Source organism: Acanthaster planci, linkage group LG21, assembly GCF_054643075.1.
Source record: "Acanthaster planci isolate LZ-2023a linkage group LG21, COTS_SCS, whole genome shotgun sequence".
NCBI classification, from domain to species: domain Eukaryota; kingdom Metazoa; phylum Echinodermata; class Asteroidea; order Valvatida; family Acanthasteridae; genus Acanthaster; species Acanthaster planci.
Window position 1 is genome coordinate 1693195 of NC_141797.1, and position 18833 is coordinate 1712027.

The 18833-nt window shown below is 40.8% G+C and overlaps 1 protein-coding gene across 1 annotated transcript in view; it reads right to left on the bottom strand.

Annotated features, from left to right (window-relative positions):
• Positions 1-18833, bottom strand: part of LOC110983119 (MAM and LDL-receptor class A domain-containing protein 1-like) — a 94599-nt gene that overhangs the window by 39930 nt on the left and 35836 nt on the right. Inside the window, exons 41-61 of the mRNA XM_087131449.1 lie at positions 18163-18317; positions 17071-17260; positions 16609-16746; positions 16054-16214; positions 15241-15363; positions 15006-15090; positions 14007-14171; positions 12678-12831; positions 11427-11529; positions 10419-10509; positions 8994-9356; positions 8279-8526; positions 7257-7347; positions 6311-6451; positions 5540-5884; positions 4757-4903; positions 3839-4098; positions 3231-3321; positions 2039-2173; positions 818-1018; positions 287-439 (exon numbers count right to left, since the gene is read on the bottom strand). Coding sequence (XP_086987575.1) covers positions 287-439; positions 818-1018; positions 2039-2173; positions 3231-3321; positions 3839-4098; positions 4757-4903; positions 5540-5884; positions 6311-6451; positions 7257-7347; positions 8279-8526; positions 8994-9356; positions 10419-10509; positions 11427-11529; positions 12678-12831; positions 14007-14171; positions 15006-15090; positions 15241-15363; positions 16054-16214; positions 16609-16746; positions 17071-17260; positions 18163-18317 — 3540 coding nt within the window. The remainder of the gene's footprint in view (positions 1-286; positions 440-817; positions 1019-2038; positions 2174-3230; positions 3322-3838; positions 4099-4756; positions 4904-5539; positions 5885-6310; positions 6452-7256; positions 7348-8278; positions 8527-8993; positions 9357-10418; positions 10510-11426; positions 11530-12677; positions 12832-14006; positions 14172-15005; positions 15091-15240; positions 15364-16053; positions 16215-16608; positions 16747-17070; positions 17261-18162; positions 18318-18833) is intronic.

Sequence of the window (18833 nt, forward strand, 5' to 3'; positions counted from 1 at the left end):
CCTTGCTCACAAGTAGTGATATCATAGCAGGTAGTCTAATCAGCTCAAAGAACTTGAAGCCTCTTGAATTGGGTTCAGGGAAATGAACTGATGTAGAATGCAAACCATTACCTTCAGAATGCTAGTTCAGAGTCTTACCCACGCTTAAGGGATTCTATAGAGTATCGATGCTGCAATGTAATGCTTTAGCTTCGAGCCATATTTGGGGTAAATGATGACCAAGTAAGAGGGTCTTTATAAAAATTGGACCTACGACATTCAGATCTCGAGTTTTAGATCATCTCACCTTGCCTAGAGCACTTGCCATCCACCACATCAACATCGTCGATAGCGATGTCACCGTTGGGGTTGGAACCTACTTCTGCTTCAAATACCACCTTGAATGGGTGTCCGGCAGAAACCGTTGCCTGCCCAAACCTCCACACGTTGTCCTGGTGACCTAGATAATGGATTATGAATATTTTTAAAGTGAACTTTATTTTCCTGATTACTTCAGAAAAAACATACATTGAAAATAAATGAATACAAAAATACTTTTCACAAAACTGGCGTTTCACAATAGTGCACCTCCAGGAATTTGCAAAGCACTGGCCAATCATAACGGGTGAAACCTGTGGAACCAATGCACCTTTGGAAAGGGTCAACAGATTTCGTGCATTGTGATTGGCCACCACGTTGCAAACTCTTGCAAGCGAACTATTGTGAATCGCTCGTATTTTTAGCGGACTTCAAATGAATAATGCGTTGTTTGAAATAAGTTGGGTATTATCCATGGAAAGGAGTGTCTTTAAAATTTCTGAATGACAGCTAAGCTTACCTGTTTGTTGCCAGGTGGGGACGCTGTCCAAGTTTGTTACGAGGTCATGTGACTTGACCCATAGGGTGCCGACATTGTTACCGAACATGTGATACCAGAATCGCACGCATTCTCCATATGTGTCAGTTTGTCGGGCACTGAGGAGACGAGCTTTGTCACCTTGGCGACGGGGCGCACTTGTGATCACCAGTGCATACTTGCCTAAAAATGCAAAAGAGAAGAAGTTCTTAAGGCATTGGAGAAGGAAAAACCAATGAAGTAGTCTTTTAGGATGTCCTGTAAAACCTTCAGCTGGCTACCAAGAGTAAAAAAAACAAGTCACAAACTGTTACTTCCTGAGCTGGTTCTCTCCACATGATGAAAGCTGGGCTATTAATAAGTCATCAACTGGCTCCTGTGAACTCCTGCTATCAAATCAGGCACATTCATGAAGTCAGGGTACAAAACCTTAGATGGTTCCAAACACACAATCAACACTGGTCTTTCAAGGGTGCACCGTGGTAAATAGACCACAAATATGTACGCCGAGCTCATTAATAAAAGTTCGCAGTAATTTGCCATTATTCTTCCTTTAATTTTACATGTCAAGTCATCCTGAAAGACTCTTCCACAAAAATTTGCAGCCTGAAAAGTCTGAATTTAACATACCTTTATGTATCTTGTGTCTTGACTCCTTACTTTCAATCGTCTGATCATATTAAGAATTGAAGCTGACACATACAGCCTCGTTTTCAAACGCAGAAGTGCAGAGATCGATGCTAAAAGTGTCGTTTTGGGATCCGTCTATTTAGCCAATTTGCAAAGGGATGCATTTTCAAAATGGCTACTTTTCTGGGCAGTGAAATTTCCTTCATTTTAGGGGTGATCTGCTTGGGCGAGAATTTCTCAAAAATTCATTGGTCAACCCACTAAGAATTAAAGGAAAATGAAAGAGGATGTGTCAAACATCATTTTTCTGTGCAGTGTGAACACCTGTGAGAGTTGTATTTTTTAAATATTTGTGAAGTATGGGGATTTAACACTGCTGTCTATGGGAATTTACTTGCTGAGGTGCACCCCTAAGTTTCCACCTGCTACCAACCAAGCTCATACCAAGGAATAAGGAAAATGGTAGGTTTCCAATGATGTGATTGATGGGGGCCTGGATATCGATCAACTGGCTCCCATGAGCTACTACCAAATCAAACTCATAAATGCAGTGAGGGAACTTAACGCACTGACCTGTGCTGGTTCCCAGTGTGTGGTCAACAGGTGGCTGGGTCCCAATCAATTGGCTCCCACTGGCTAGCACCCAATCAAACTCATCGTTGAAGTCTTGAGTCCATGAACACAGACCGGTCTCAAATTCGCAATCCCCTGTAAGCAAAAACAAAAGAGGAAATGTTCTATCGTAACCAAAAAATGAAAATGCAATAAAACTTACAAGGAAGCCAAGAAAAAAGATCTATTTTAAAATTAGCCGAAAAGATTTAAGAAAAAGCCATTCTTTCAAAACTTGAACTCAAAGGCTACTCTAAGTACTTTTATCACAGAATTGCTTGATAGGATCTGGGTTGAGAACATTTCTGGGTACTATGTAAAGACAGGTCACTATTGAACATATCGATGCAGTGCATTTGATTGCTTCCTTCACACTTACCGAAGGTGTCGTCATGTGTTCAGACGAGTATGCACAATTCTCAGTAATAAACTAATGGTTTTAGGTTGCTAAAGGAGCCTAAACTGGGTCAAGATATTATGAAGAGATTAAATTTGCAAAATGAATTTAAAGAAACAAACAGCCTAAAGACACATTTCTTACTTCTTTTTCACAGAACGTAGTTGACGTGAGCTTACTGCTACTACATGTATATTAATCTGTTCTTAAAAATGGTATTTACAACGGCATTTAAATTCCAGCCTAAGTAACCGGCTCAGCGGATCAGTTTGACACCTAGGCCAGTCCCCAGAAAGCACGAGTAGACACATTCACATACAAAGTGTGGCCATTCCTTTGTTCTCCTGTGGATAAGAAAACTCAGGGGAAATCCTCTTTTTTTCCAATTACAACAACTCCTTTGTGCGGGACTTTTCTGGAATTGTTCTTGTTTATTTTGCCACGGATAACCCTGACCCCAAAGTGCCTCTGAACCTGAGGGGAAAACATTGTGTGGAGATGTGTAAGTCCAAACAATGCCATCACACCAATTATGTGTCTACATTGTGTGAGCCATGCCTGCACAATTAGTTTACCAGCTGCAGTGAATTACGATTTATACATGTAAGGTTGCGGCTGGCTCCCCGCTATTTTCTGTTATGTTAATCACATATTTGCTACTTGGAATATTGTCTGCATATATTAGTACATTTATGAAATTGGGGACACATACAGGTAGGAAATGATCCTCTTGTTACTGGACAGAAAGTTACTTACTTGTGGGTGGGCAGGCTCCATAGTAGATCAAGATATCATCTAACGCAATGTCACCTGTCCAAGTGTTTCCTGTTACACCTTCAAATATGACCTATGGTACAAAAAAACCAGAGGGGGGAATTGTAGTCAAGTCAGAAAAACAGAGTTGGAGTGTTATAGTCACCTCTTTCTGACTTGACTGATAACACTACACAGTTCAGACATTGGACACTAAACGCAAAACCCAAACTGTGGATATTGTGTAAGTGTTGTGCGCATGGCTTGAGGGTGGAGAGTTGATTTTGGCTCCGCGAGGAATTGAAAGGTGATGATTCCTAACCCCAACAAAACCATGTTATATATGTGTGTTTAAAACAATACCATACCTCAGAAATACTCAGATGGAGCAAACAAGCATTGCGACCACTGATTGAGAACCATATCCATGTGAAAAAACCAGGCCATCGGTATATACACACTGGGATGTTTGACTTGTGAGCATGCGTGCTTGGTCAAAAACAAATACAGTAACTGCATACTATATAAAGTAAAATATGACAAATGGACCACTGAGAGCTCAGCTCCCTATCATGAATATGTATGAGGTATGGTAATGGCAAATATATTACCTGCCACGTGTCGTCGCTCTGTACAGTGTACTGTGCCTTCAACCACATGTTGCCCTGCGTCTGGTGTCTGGTCCAGACTAAAGTCTCTGTCTGCCCTGCATTGAGGTAGACGTTGAGGGAGTTGACGGCCAGACCGTACATGTGATACCAGAATGTCAGGCACATGGGCTCATCATAGGTGGGCTCGTTGAACATGGAGGCCAGGCGGGCTTTGTCTCCGAGGACGCGTGGTGACGATGTCTCGATGAAAACATAATGACCTTTGTAAGTATGAGAACAAGAAAAAACTCATTTTTCGATGCCCCATCAGGCTTTCATGATACAGTTGGTGGGTTAGACTGGCAGCAGCAAAATTGGACTTTAAAGTTGGTCTCTTGAAATAGATCCCTAACATCAACAGCATCTAAGGTCGACTTGAACTTGAAAAGGTCGGTAACTGTCCTGATTTCTTCTGACAAGAGATTCCATCCAGGAATTCTTCTTGGGTGGAGGGAGTACTTGGAACAAACTTTGTTGAAAGTGGGTCCTATGAATACTGGCCATGCGATCTACACGATTGGTGAGACTTGTTGTGCCTACACGGTTGCTCGGTATTAATCCATGTGATTCCTTGTAAATCATGATGAGTCTGACTTTGGTGTGTCTTTCCTCAAGTGTATCCTATTCCTGGTTTGAAACTAATGAAGGTACACCTTTACATAAACTGGGCCACGAAAGCTTACAAAAATTTGAACAGCAGTGTTAACTGACTAAGGATCAACTTTTGATCGACAATAAACTAAAGATGACTCAGAGTAGCGATTTCAAATTTGAACTTATTTGTGACAGAGCCATATGGATAATCGAACCTGGGTCAGTGTGTGCACATGGAGTATCCCACCTCTTATCACAGGGCCTATGTTTTACTGAATTTCTCACCTGTTGCGTTGCCATACGTGTGATCGAACCCAGGACCGGTGGTAGTGCTCGGCGTACCACCGCTGGTCCAAGTCCAGTCAAAGTCGTCGTCCGGCACTTGGATGTAGCCACAGAGATCAGTCTCAAAGGTGCAATTCAGGCTAGATCCTGCAATGGCAAATATACCGATGTTTGTAACATTTCCCGGAATTCCAGCATTCAATATCATCGTCATTAAGCATTTCTGGTACTAAAACAGTTCTTCAAAGGTGTCCCTGTATGAGCCTGAAGAAGGCTGTCGAGGTGGGACGAAAACCCCAGAAGAACATTCTGGGTAAACCCATAGAGTCAAGTAGGGACTCATCACAATAAAATCCACATGTGGACCGAGCAAAATCCAACCCGGACAACAGAGGTGCAAAGCGAGGAACTCAAGAACTGTATGTTAACCTAACTGAAAATCGTAATAGTTCATACAAGATTTTTATTGTATAAAGTCTTTTATTTCTCTGTTGAATGTCTGCATACGTTATTTTAACTAAACCAGACCATCTTCAAATCTCAAAGCAAATTTCATAATTGGAAAGAACTCGACTACAAATTTAAATGTGATGAAGGTTTGGGGTGCCTTCTGCCTAAAACATTGAGTCCACCAGTTCGCTTCTGAACATAGCACAGTCACGAGATCTTTCACCTGATGTCAGAAACCTTAATTCTATTCACAGCTCCATTGTGCGAAATGCCCCAAAACGTACAAGTCTGAAACAGGGAGAAAGTTGAAGGGACAAAAGGGGTTCAGCTTACGGACACACTTGCTGCCTCGTTTGAGAACAACATCGTCAATGGCAACATCGCTGGTGTAGTTGGCTCCAATCACCCCCTCCAAGAGAACTTGAAAGGTCTGGATGTTGGTGATATCAACCTGTTCAAAGTGCCACTCGTCGCCTTGGTTACCGCTGATGGTTAACACATTGCTGAGGAGGAAGTTGTCCAGGTCATTGGTGTAGACATTTAAGTCGCCGATGCCAGCACCCAGCATGTGGTACCAGAACTCAAAGCAGCCTCGGGACAAGGGATCAAAGTGTTCGGACACCAGCCAAGCCTTGGAGCCAGTGGAATAGGAAGATGCCTCGATGTAAATGTAGAAACCTTTGCCAAATAAGAAGCATGAGAAAACAAAAGCAAAATGAAGATTTAATCATGTTGGTCATGTCGGTTCAACAAGGTTCTTTGTACAAAATACCCTGAAAGTCCTTAAACGAAAGATACTGTTCTAAACATGAAATCAGGCAAGATGTGGTGAAATTTAAGAATATCTATCCCAAAACTGGTTGCACAAATAAAAGAGGGTGAAACTTTTTCTGTTTCAATTAGATAGGCCCATTATCTTCAAGCCACTTTGGAGATGAAAGTCTTTCAAAGAATTTTACATGAGTCAACAGGAACCCTCAACATTCTTCACCCACACGGTGTATATAAAACTGAGAGATACATCAAAACAAAACTCCCCTTTATGTAAACTTGAGAATGACCGGCATTAAGGCTCAGTTTGGGGATTTTTCCTGAATTCTGTACCTGATGAAGAGTTTGTGGTGTGGTCGACGGCCGGCCCGGTTGCTACACTCGGTGTGCCACCGGTACTCCGCGTCCAATCAAAGTCATCCAGCAGAGGCTCATTGGTCCAAGAACAAAGGTTCTCCTCAAAGTCACAAGATCCTGTGAGACAAAACAACAGAAGAATTGAGATGCAGCTGGTCTGTCACTAATTGGATGTGACTGCACGTGATCTTCATATCATGTTCAGCAGGTAAAATACATGTAATCTCTCCCTACATTATTAGAAAGACAGCTTGGTCAGAAAGTATGGCTAATCATATTTTGAGCAATTCTCAATGTTTTTATAGTTAACAATGGCTACACTAGTCTGGTCAATTATTCATGGCCAGCCTACTCAGCATTAGCTTGAGTGAGTAGTTAGTAGACAATACTCCCCAAAAGATTGGATAGTTGAACTATCTAATTGACCATTTGAACCCAGACCCTTGTGCATGGTTGCATTATTACTGGTTAAGAGTTAGCATTTTTCTTTTCTTTTCATTACACATAAAAATACTCAGACAATTATAAACGTAGTTTGAGATGGCAGGGACCTAGAAAGAGACAGACACAAAAATCGTAAAAGGTGACAATGGGATTTTTGTAAAGAGTTTGACTACTGCTGTTCAAGATATTAGCACGTGCGCCCTCTTAGGAAACAATTGGCTAGAGGACATGCTCCAGTTAGAGTTTGAACCTGCCTCGAATTGGTTGTTATAAACTGTTTCCGATACCCACAAACATTGCAATGTACAGAAGTGAACCAAGACAACAAGGCTTGAGCAAACCTTTGATCAGACCTCAACTTCCCCCAATTTTCTACACATGGGACAATGCACAAACCACCTAATGTAACAACAAGACGTTGTTTTGAAAGTTTCAGTCCGTACATTACACTGTGAAACTTTGAAATGTGTTGTCTTACCGGGAGGCGGGCATGGTTCAGTGGCAATCTCAATGTCATCAATGGCAAGGATACCGGTATTGCTGGCACCCAGCACCCCTTGAAATCCAACCTTGAACAAAAGGGAACTTTCAGTTAAGTTTGTGGACCTTTTGGCATGGGGAAGAGGGGGTGGATCTGGGTAATGGTTTGGAGAGAGGAACTTGTATTCAGGACAATTTTATTCCTCTTCTTCTTTGAGCCTCTCAAACCCTGCCTGAGCTTGGGCTTTGGTCAGGCCGTACCAGGACTGTGAGCATGTCTTATAAACCACTGAAATCTCCCTGAGGGTCGTTCCTTTCCGATTAATTGTCAACTCCAGCAGGGAGTGATTCCTCGCAATGCACTGAACGGCATATAGGGTGCATGCATACAGTTTTTCTCAACATACGCCAGTTTTCATAAAGTTAACAACCAATGCGGTGTTTAGTTTTATGAAGCACATTTTCCAGTTTTCATTGCTGAAATGATGCAAAAGGCCTGATCTGGTGCATATCCTAGACATGTGGAGTTGTCTGTTACCCCTCATCATAATAATAAACAGATTTGGACAATGTGCTTCAGCAAAGAAGGCTCATGAACCATGCAATAGTTGTCATGATGATCATGTAGTATAAACCAATAGGATTTTAGCTTTGTCTCAAACTCTAGACTGAAGGGGTAGTCATCTTTGTGGGCCATCAGACAGATAAGTACAAGGAAGGTGGACTGGCCACCTACAGTGTTGATAGATGGTGACGTTATTAGCAGATAAATAGATAAAGCTTTGCACAGTGGAGAACACGTTGATCAATCTCTTTTGAGAGATATAGAGGTACAGTTCTGATAAGAACCGTGAGTGTGAACTCAATGTTTCCACCAATGTGATCTGGTCGTCCTCAGGAGTGGAGTACTGGACATTGTTGCAATTGTATATGTGTGAGATTAGATAATGCCACCTTCCCTGCTGCAAGGATAAACAATGAAACCCTGGTTTCAGAGGGAGCCAGGTTTTCAAAACCAACCTGTATTTGAGCGCTGGAGCTGAAAGTGGCATACCCGTACCGCCAGAAATTTCCCTGGTCCCCCGTCTTGCTCCATACATGACTGCTGTTGACTAACCCAAGATTGAGAGCCACATCGTTGGGACCACTGAGGTAGTACCAGAACTTGACGCAGTCGCCAGCAAGGGTCGCATTAAAGGCAGGACTGAAGAAAATGGCATCGTCAGAGGCGGCGTGGGACTGCCCAGGGTCAACGTACATGAAAAACCCTTACAACAATTAAACCAAAAGGTTGAAATGAATTAGTTTGTGGATAATATCGGCTAAGGCAATTGATGATATGAAAACTTCAAATTGCGCAAAACTTCCCTAGAATTATTTCTATAAAAAAGAGGGCAATCAAGGTTATTGTGAGCTAGTTAAAAAATTGAAAATAATGAAACAGCAAATGAAAACCGATGAGGTGCTGAACTTTCAAATTGTTTAAAAAAAAAATAGCGGAAATCAATTATGTTCAAGATGGTTGTTGTGGATATACTGGCTTATATATTAAGAAAAGTCTAGAGAACTTATAACAGCATTTGAAGGCTATCTGCACAATGGGAAATTTACATTCCAGGATGGACACATCATTGATAATCCATGGTGGATGGCAGATGGAAGACGACAGATGACAAGGGGAAGTAAATTCCAGGATGGACAAATCATTGATGATCCATGGTGGATGGGAGATGGCAGATGACAGGGGGAAATACATTCCAGGATGGACACATCATTGAGGATTCATAGAGGATGACAGATAGCAGATGACATTTGACTGCTGACATATGATACGTGGCAGATGACGGGTGACAGCTGGCGAGAGACAGTGGATGGCAGTTGACTCTGACCGAGGGCGGCTCATAGATGACAAATACAAGATGATGGACAGTGATAGAGCATTTTTCCTTTGTTTCACCTGCTGGAGCTCCTGTGGAGTGGTCTGAACCCGGGGCATTACCAGGTGTTATGCTACTGCCAGTGCCCCGGGACCAGTCTAGTACATCACTGCGTGTATCTTGGGTCCAACCGCATAAATTGTACTCGAAGGTGCAATATCCTGCAGGTAAACCACAAATTAAAAGATTCATAATGAACACACGACAGCAAGTATTTGAAGAGGTGTGACAATAGGATTTTGTATGAGGTAGTAACTTTAATGAGTAACAATTTAAGAGTTAAGACAATTTTCCAGCAGCATTGTACATGTTTAATAATGCAAACTCAAGATTTCCTACGGTACATGTACAGGGTTCCCAGCATTTCATGGGGACAAAATTCCTGATTTTTCCCTGATTTGAGGGACTTGTTTCAAGTGCCCTGACTTTTCCCTGACCGGAAAAAAGGGAAGTCATTTTCCAGGTTTTCCCCGATTTGGCTGTACAACCTGATGTAAGGATGGATTTTACAAGTTTAAGGCCAAATTCATACATGTACTTAATTTGGATTGGAGCCGAGCAGAATTCTTGGGTTTCAGAGGAATGTGACAGAGATCACAACAAACAATGCAAAATTTAATTTTCATTTCACACTAAAGATAAACCAACTACACAGGGCAAATAAACAAGGTTAATTCTATAAGTCTGGGCTCTGACATGACATTTTTTCTTTCCCTGGTACATCTGACCTCAGAAATTTGGGAAGGGATATATCATTGAAATTGACTTGCAACAATTCGTATTTGTATCAACAGGGACACAAAAAGTGCACCCAAATTCATAGGAAGGCCCACAAGGCAGCTCGTGATGGTGGCAATTAGCCAAGAACTACAGCAAATAATATTTTTGATGTTGATATTTTGAGTAAGCAAGCTGATATTAATATGGAAATTTTGTTTCATATATTTTACTGTGTACTTTCACAGATATGACATGAATATATCAAAAGCAAGACAGTAATCAATATGTGCACTTCTGTATTAAAAACAATTTTACATCTTCATTGTTACGACTGTCAAAAGCAATCAATTTGTGACACACCTTTGCAAGAAAGGAAGTAAATGTGTGTTGGATTGACAGAATACCGTAAGTTTGTAAAATATTTCATTAGTGTTTTTGGACTCTATCTTGGGATAGAGTTAAATCATAAAAGAAAAGATGACAGGTGTTGAGTTCGCACTTACTTGGTGGCGGGCAAGAGCCAGTGGTGACATTCACATCGTCAATGGCAATGTCACTCTCAAAGCTAGATCCAATGATACCCTCAAATACCACCTATGAAATGATACAGTGTGAAGAAACAAGAAATAAAACATTGCCTGTCGCATTCCCTCTGCAGAGTGTCTGATATGCAATTACCCCGATCTCAAAGAGCATGGGCGCTGTCCACAGCTCTGTGTTTTCAGCAGATTCTGAAAGACCAAATTGAAAGAGTCTCTGGAAAAAAGAGGTGCGATAGAACAACAGTATCTGTGATCTTAATATTTTCTAGGCTTCGAAAGGGCACATAAAAACAACATGTATTTGACCAAGTTTAATAACAATGCTGAACACATCGTATTTTTCACTGAGCAAAGTCAAGGGGAAAAAGAATGCTCTATAGAAGGCCGGTGTCATATAAACAATTAAACACAGAAATGTTCACTTGGGTGTCTCTTCCTTTCATGTTTCAAATTTTAAGTTTTGACCCAGTTGGGACACAAAAACCTGAGAAATTCTTATATTCCCACAAAAACATTCTATGAATCTAAGTCTTGAGTTAAAGTTGCATCTTCAGTTTTAAATCCGAGGGCATCCGCGAAGAAATGAATGAAATTTCTTGAAAAATTATTTACCTGTCTACTTTGATGAAGAAAGAGAAATTTGTGTTAAATGCACTTGTGTTTTATGCAAAGTTAAAAAGAGAGAGAAAGACACTGAACCACAGCTGGTGATACAAGAGTATTGTGGGTTAAAATATTTCTATATGAGAATTCCCATTCCTGAAACCCACAAAAACCCTGAAAGAGTCTGATACTATCCCATTTAACAGTTGAAATAACAATGTACAACGCAGATACAAGGAACAAGATCAAAATGGCTTGCTCAGCAATAAGGTCCATTGACCGTGTCCATTTATACCTGAGAAAAAGCAAGGGAAGATATGGATAAAGTGGCCTATTAATGAAACGTGATGCAGGAAAACTGTTTACCTGGTAGTCTTGAGTTGACTGGATTGTGTGTGCTTGATCATACCAGTTATTTCCCAAGCCTTCAGACTTAGACCATACAAGGATGTCGCTTGATCCTCCAACTCTGTCAAGTAGAAATCACAGAATAATGATTTCATGGTCAAAGACAAAGTAGAGTGGGAAAAATGCTTTACTTTTTGACAACTACACCCTTAAAGATCTTCACAAGACCACACAAGACCAGCACCAAGACCTCAAGTCTGAATTCAAGTCACAGGCTTTTCAAATGAACTGCAACAAAAGCATTTCTTTGTCATTGTTAAACATGTTCCTTGTGCATGGTCTTTTGTCCCGTCTTGTGATGGTCTCGACTTCAACACTGGATAGTGAACTCCTTGAGAGGTTATTCTTTCTGGCTTGCTGTCAAGTAAATGATACAAGGTCATTTCTGCAGATGCGACTGGTGACACACTTCTTGAAATTCCGGTACATTTTGGCATGTTGTCAAAACTCGTTTGATCAAAGGCATTCAGAGATGGGATGATATTCATGTACATGTACTATTGCCACGGAAGCATACAAACTAGCTTATAAGGTATGTGATTTGAGCCACATAAACTAGATGAAGCAAGATGTGGTTTCTTCCTCGACTGCTAGAACACGTACATGTACACGTAAATAACTTCAGTATGGTTTATTCCATGGACATTTATAAAGAGCACATGTCCATCATTGCTGGTGCTCAAGGCACATCATCATTATTAACCCTGCTCTTCAAGCCCATGGGACATTCTATAAATTAGGGGTCCGATTTTTTTACAGTGACCCTGTCACATTTGACTTTGTAACTTCATAACACATTCTCTAACTTCCAAGAGTGATGAATTAATGCAAATTACATGCCCAACAACTACAAAAAGTTTGAAATCACTTTCAGGGACATCTCTATGCCAAACTACACACATTTAGGTGTAACAGGAACAGAAAAATGTCACACTTTTGGACCCTGAATTTATAGAATGACCCCCGTGTGTATTCCTGAAACCATCTCCGCTCTCTGAGAAGTATACAGCTCTATGCTGCCATTTCAGGCACAAACGGCTGACTAACACCACAACCTTCACCCAGACCCATTTATACCCCTGGCTGGAGCGAGATAAATGGGTGCACAAAATAACAGGCTAAGATTGCAGGGAAGATCTGTGTTATGTTCCTCCCTTGGGGTATCATATGAAAATAACATTGTAACTTCTTCTTAAAACAATCACTGACCTCAAGTAGACATTTAATGTTCCCATGGTGCCGCCAAACATGTGATACCAGAAGGAGAAGCACATATCAGAGGCGGAGCCTGTCTGTGTGGGGGAGACGAGCAATGCCCTTTCTCCCTGTAGCTGGGAGGATGCTTCCGTGTACATGTAGAACCCTGGGAAGAAGGGTGTGACAGAGAGCGTAGGATCAGGGTGAATGTTGATCTGAATGCTACATGTAAGTTTATTGCCAGATGGTGTGATAATTGGACCAATCAGTGCCAAAGTGCATGAACTCTGAAAAAGTTTCACTGATGTTGTCGTGATATAATTTTATTGGTGCCAAGCTTCGTGGGTTTTCAAGTAATGTCTTAAAATCATTTTGACTCCAGTCTTTGATGAACGGACAAACATAATACCACTCTCATACAAGACACATATTATCCAAGACAGGTCAGCCAAGAAAGACAACTCTTCCCACTGACGTACAGAATGCAATCAGGCTGACATAAGTGAGGCCAATAACTATAAATGATCATAGAACAAGACCATGCCAGAATTTTTCGTAACCTCCTGCAAGTACTTACAACGGATGTTTTTTAAGTGTGTTTAAAATTTCAAGGTGTTGTATACACTCATTAGCTCCAAGACCAAACATTTAAGAAAAATCCTCAAATACTTTTCAAGTGCTTTTTGGTACTTCTGTTGTGCTACCTCTCTGCTTCTTTGCAATTAACTGCCAAAAGTTCATGATGTCAATGATTACCAGGCTGACCACATACTGCAGTTAAGGCTTAAAATGCCACGATCAAACCATGGCAGTAATATATTATAGGCACATGAATTACATCTTACAGCTTCAGCAGAGATCAAAGACACAATAAAAAAACGGGAATCTGTCGATTTACGATGTACCTTCCATAGTGTAATTGGTAAGGAAAAGCATAAGCACTAACAATGTCCTTGGATCGCGACATAGAGGGTACTTTTTAAAGTGTTTTTTCAGTCTTTTTCCTATTGGAAAAGAGCAATTCTGAAAGGGTTCTTAATTTAACTGCCCAATTTTTTTCCCTTTAATTTGTACTTATCGAGGCAAAATGCTCACTTCAATGCATCATCTACGAAAGCCTCACTTATTAGATTGGCATCGATACCACATTATGTCATAATATATTACTGCCATGCTTCAAAGATGGCATTTTGCTCTAAAAATCTTGCTTAAGCCTTGAAAGCGGGGAGTAGTCGGGCAGGGTGCAGTGATGTAGCTGCAAGGAGTGGCCTATGGACAGGAGTTATGCCTTAATAGTTACCCTCTTTGGAAGCTAAGCGTTGGACCATCATTATACCATACCTTGTCTGGTGGTGTGATCATATGGAGGCCCCGTGTCTAAGGAAGGGGTGGGGCCAACTGACCTCGCCCAGTCAAAGTCATCCGCTGTAGACTGCATCCAACCGCACTTGCCCCTGTCAAAGTCACACTCGAATGCGGTGCTTGGCGCAGCATAGGACGGTTGAGCTTTAAAGATTCAATAAATTTTCTGCTTCAATTTTTTTCTACATAATTCAAAACCCAGTTAAATCTAGCAAGTCCGTTTCCAATATGAATCATGAGAAGTAACTGGGTAATTTTACCAGCTTTCACTTCTGCATAGAACGGCAATAAGTACATCACTGGAGAAAAATTTACAAGAATAATATCATTATGGCATCAAACGGATTAAAATCTGCTATGACAATAGAAAGTTGGTTATTCGAAACAACCAATAAGCTGGACTGAACCAGAACGGATGGGAAAAGAAATGATCCTTACACATCTGACAGCACTCTGAAATTACAATATTAACCAGAATACTGTTCTGAAGTCTTAGCCTAGAAATGCTTAAAAGTTGTAAAATGGATTAATCTGGCTGGTGCCAATATAACTTAACTATTAAAACTGGCTGGATTGAAAAGAATTGTGTTGGTCCGTATTCCAAGTACCCCTAGTAAAATTAAAAATCATCATATGTAAAATCTTCTGTGAAACATAGGCTTGAACTGATTCTACTTGGTATGAACTCGACAATCTGGCCAAAACCACTTTAAGCTCAAAAAGCCGGGACTGGTTTAAACTGAACCACTGCTCTGGGACAATCTGGCTGGAACCAGTAGACACTGGATTAAAGCCAATTTGCACCTGTTTCTTTTTACTCCCTTGTTCTTGTGTCCTCAGCAATGATATCCTCAACTTTAACTCCCTCTGAGCAGTTTGAGTCGAGAGTATAACTCAAATTTATCTCCATGAAACTAGTTTACACCAGACCAAGTTGGTTGAAACAGGACCAATCTGAACTAGTTTGGTAATACTTACTTGTGCAAGTACCATTATTTATCAGGATGTCATCAACTGCAATGTCTCCAGTATAGTCGGCACCAATGATTCCTTCAATCAAAATCTGTCAAGAAAATAACAAAAGTAAAGAAAAAGTTGAATCCTTGAAATCTTACATTTTTGATCCATGGATCGCTTTACATAAGCTAAAAAATAGAACAAAATACAAACTGATCTTTGTTTATCAGACTGCAAATCAAGGGGCAGCAATTACCTGGTAGTCTTCATCACTGGTAACTGGGAACTGCCCATACCTCCAATCTAGTTCGCTGGTGCTCTGTTGACCAATTAGTGTCCAAAGTACTGTTGCAGTGCGGGACCCTCCAAGATCTTTAACCTGACATTTAAGTTTAAGAGAATAGGTGTGATTAGTCCTCATTCTCATGATTTCTGCACACTTTTGACCGGAGAAGAAACCCAAATTGTTGGCCAGTATTGCTGCACCAAGCTCAACAATACCTTTAGTGATGAGATAAAAATGTTACGTTCTGAAGGAAAATACTCAGTGACATTGCTTCTGTGGGTTTTGACTAAGCTACACTTCTAATAAACAAAGGTGGTCTCATATTCAGTGGCAAATCAACACTGCAAAATTGTAATGTCTTCACTGTTGGATTTAATTTTAATTTTTAATCTGCAATTTTAGTTTTTAATTCTGCAAGCATTATATCTATAATCTTACAGAATTTTATAATAAGTGTAAGCGTACATGTAAGTCTTTACTCGTTTTTGATTTTAAATATATATGTGGTCTCTAGTTGTTTATTAATGTTTTAACCTTTTAATATTGTAAATTCACATACACTTTGGCCCTTAGGCCATGAGTTGTGAAATCAAATAAATCAAACCAATTAAATAAAAACAATGCCCCATATAACACTGACAGGTATGAAAGAAACAATGCTGACCCTTCCTAGAGGGATCTAAATTGGAATGAGAGTTGGTACGTAAACAATTAGGTCATTTGCTGCCAAACTATAGTAAGCTGTGTTGTCCAAACACATGTATTCCCACTTAGTCTTCATACCTGATACATGACGAGGTCACCAATGTTCAAGCCAAACATGTTATACCAGAATGTGAAGCATGTCCCGGAGCTAGGATCTGTTGGGCTATAAACCTGACTTTCTAAGATGGCGTTATCACCCACAACACGCGGAGAACTTGCTTCCGTGTAGATGTAATATCCTAAGTCAAATTAAACAAAGAGCTCTGAATTAGTTCGAAATTGAGGAAAACATCTGTTGAGTCTGGCAATGTCTAGTGTTATCGGAAATATGGAAAAGCTGAATGACAGTATCACCTGATTCAAGTTCATTGACATGAATGGAAATTTTGTGTCCTCAGGCAAGAAACTTTACAACAATAACCCCCTCCTTTGTACGAGTACAAATTGATATCTGAAAAGGTGAAAAATGCACTGCATGAAAAGGCGCTGTGGTAAGAACTGAGCCTTACATCCCCCAGTAGCTTTCACGCTTCTTATCGGACTTGGAAATCTGGTCTGATTTTGAATCTTGTAATCTATTGATCGAGAAATTGTAGTTTGACATAAATTTGCTCTTTAAGTCTTATATCTTACCAAGACCAGATGAGGTGGTGTGGTCGACTGACGGTCCTGTCAAAGTACTGGGTGTGATGCCTCGTGATCTCAGCCATTGGAAAACTCCGTCAAGTGAATGCCGCCAGGTACAGATATCATCCTCAAAGTTGCAGCTACCTATGAGGAGTTGAGGTCAACCGAGGAAAATTAGGGGTAGAGTGCTTTTTTTGCATCAGTAGGGGTTGGTCAGAATACAACAAGAGAAAATGCCCATGCCTGGGCAGTGAGCATATATTCTCACAGGTATATCTGAAAAAAACATTGTCATGAAGGAAACCGGGTACGTTTCTTCCAGTTTAATGACAAATTTTGATTTTGGCACAATTTCACTACCACATACAAAGCAAAGAGCACAACACACTTTTGATCTGGAGCCTTCTTGAAGGGTTTCCAAGAAATTTGTAGATGGACACCTTTTTTTTGTAGGAAGTCTGCACATACCTCCAACCTGGCAGGCAGAAGGAACATAATTCACATCGTCGATGGCAACATCCGAGAGCTCTCCATTTCCCCTGGTGGCCTGGAAGACCACTCGATAGGGCGACGACCTTTGAATATTGACCTGGGCCGTGACCCACTGGTTGCCATTGTCGCCCGAGACCGACCAGCTTGGGTTTGAGTCACCGTTGGGCTGTGACAGACATCAAAATCCACAATTTGAAGCAATGGCACGCTAAGGTATGCATGGAATAGATTGTAATGAGTGTAATGGTAACATGCTGTTAATCCTCCGTTATTGGAAGTCCTGAGCATACAGCTTATCTTCTGCCCATGCTCTTGCAGGGATTTGAGCTGTCTTATTTTTTAACGATTCAATTTCCCTATGAATGCCCATGCCCTGCCCCAGTGTGGAACACTTAAATGTAAGAGCTGAACAACTTGTTGGCCGTGCCTTAATTTCTCTTCAGCGACCTCAGCACATATTGATTTTTCAGGGTATAAATATCGAATGCATTTTTTTTCTTGTCCAGAACTGAAAGCATGCATTCTTGTCTCCATCCTTTATACTGTTCCTAAGCAATGAAGATCCTCACGTGCTTTGAATCCCCTTTAACAGAAAACTTAAGTCCTCCGTTTGTGGAGTCTTTCTGAAAAGAAGAGAAAGGCCTACACACGACAAGGGTGAAGTTATGCTGCCTTAGGCTGGGTAAAATGGCCATATGCACAAGTCGGCCATGTTAAATTGAAAGTGAGGTTAAAAGTTTATTTTTCATTTTGATAACTTGATAATTAAACAACCAAAATAATAAATGAGAGTTAAGCACAAATTAATGACCCTTAAAGCCCAAAAATGATTTCCAGGTAAATTTGCGATTAATCACGTCTAACGTTTTAAGTCACATTTTTAGAAAAATGTCAGTGACGCAATGAGCCCAAATGAGACATGGAAGCCAAAATAGTCAGGCACCATCCCATTTTAACAGTGAATAAGATTCTAAGAACACGATTAAAAACTGGTATCCCTGCGACTAAAGGTCTGTTTGGTTCACATGTGGAATTCAGCTAGGGCTGGGAAAAAATTATCTGGCTTACCCAGAATGCCAGCGTTCCCATGTCCGAGCCAAACATGTGATAGGAGAACTTCCAGCAGACGTCGGTCACGCCAGCACCAGGGGTGAAGACGGGACTGAGGAGACGAGCCACGTCTCCGGCCGATTGACCAGTGGCTTCGGCATACATGTATCGACCTGTGGATTTTCAGAATGGTTGTTTACAGTGCAATGGTGTGCATCTTTTGCTTAAATGGAGAACAAAGACATAAAAAGGGAACAGTCCTTTGTTCATTTCGGTGTTTACACTTAGCACAGAAGTGAATATAAACAATGAATGTGCTCCAAATCAACGAAAGTTGAACACATTTCAGATGGAGCAAACGTCACTGCAAACATTTTGTGACGTCAAACACGTTTTTTGTTTGTGTCTGCCTGAAGTGTGAGCTAGCCGTCAGGGAATTGTGCTCAGTATGGAAACTGTTCCTGGCAAAATTGGAAATAGTGCTTGTCTTCCGAGGTGAGGCAAACCACGGCATCATAGGTTGTTGCGCAACTGATAGGGTGCATGTAATTTGTTGCCTAGCACTGACGTCCATTGAGGATAATAAAGTTTGTCCACACTTCTTTGCATGCCGGTAGCATGCAGAACACAATAGCTATTTTTATATGAACATGTGAGGTGCTAAGTAAAAACTTGAGCTCGGAGCTGAA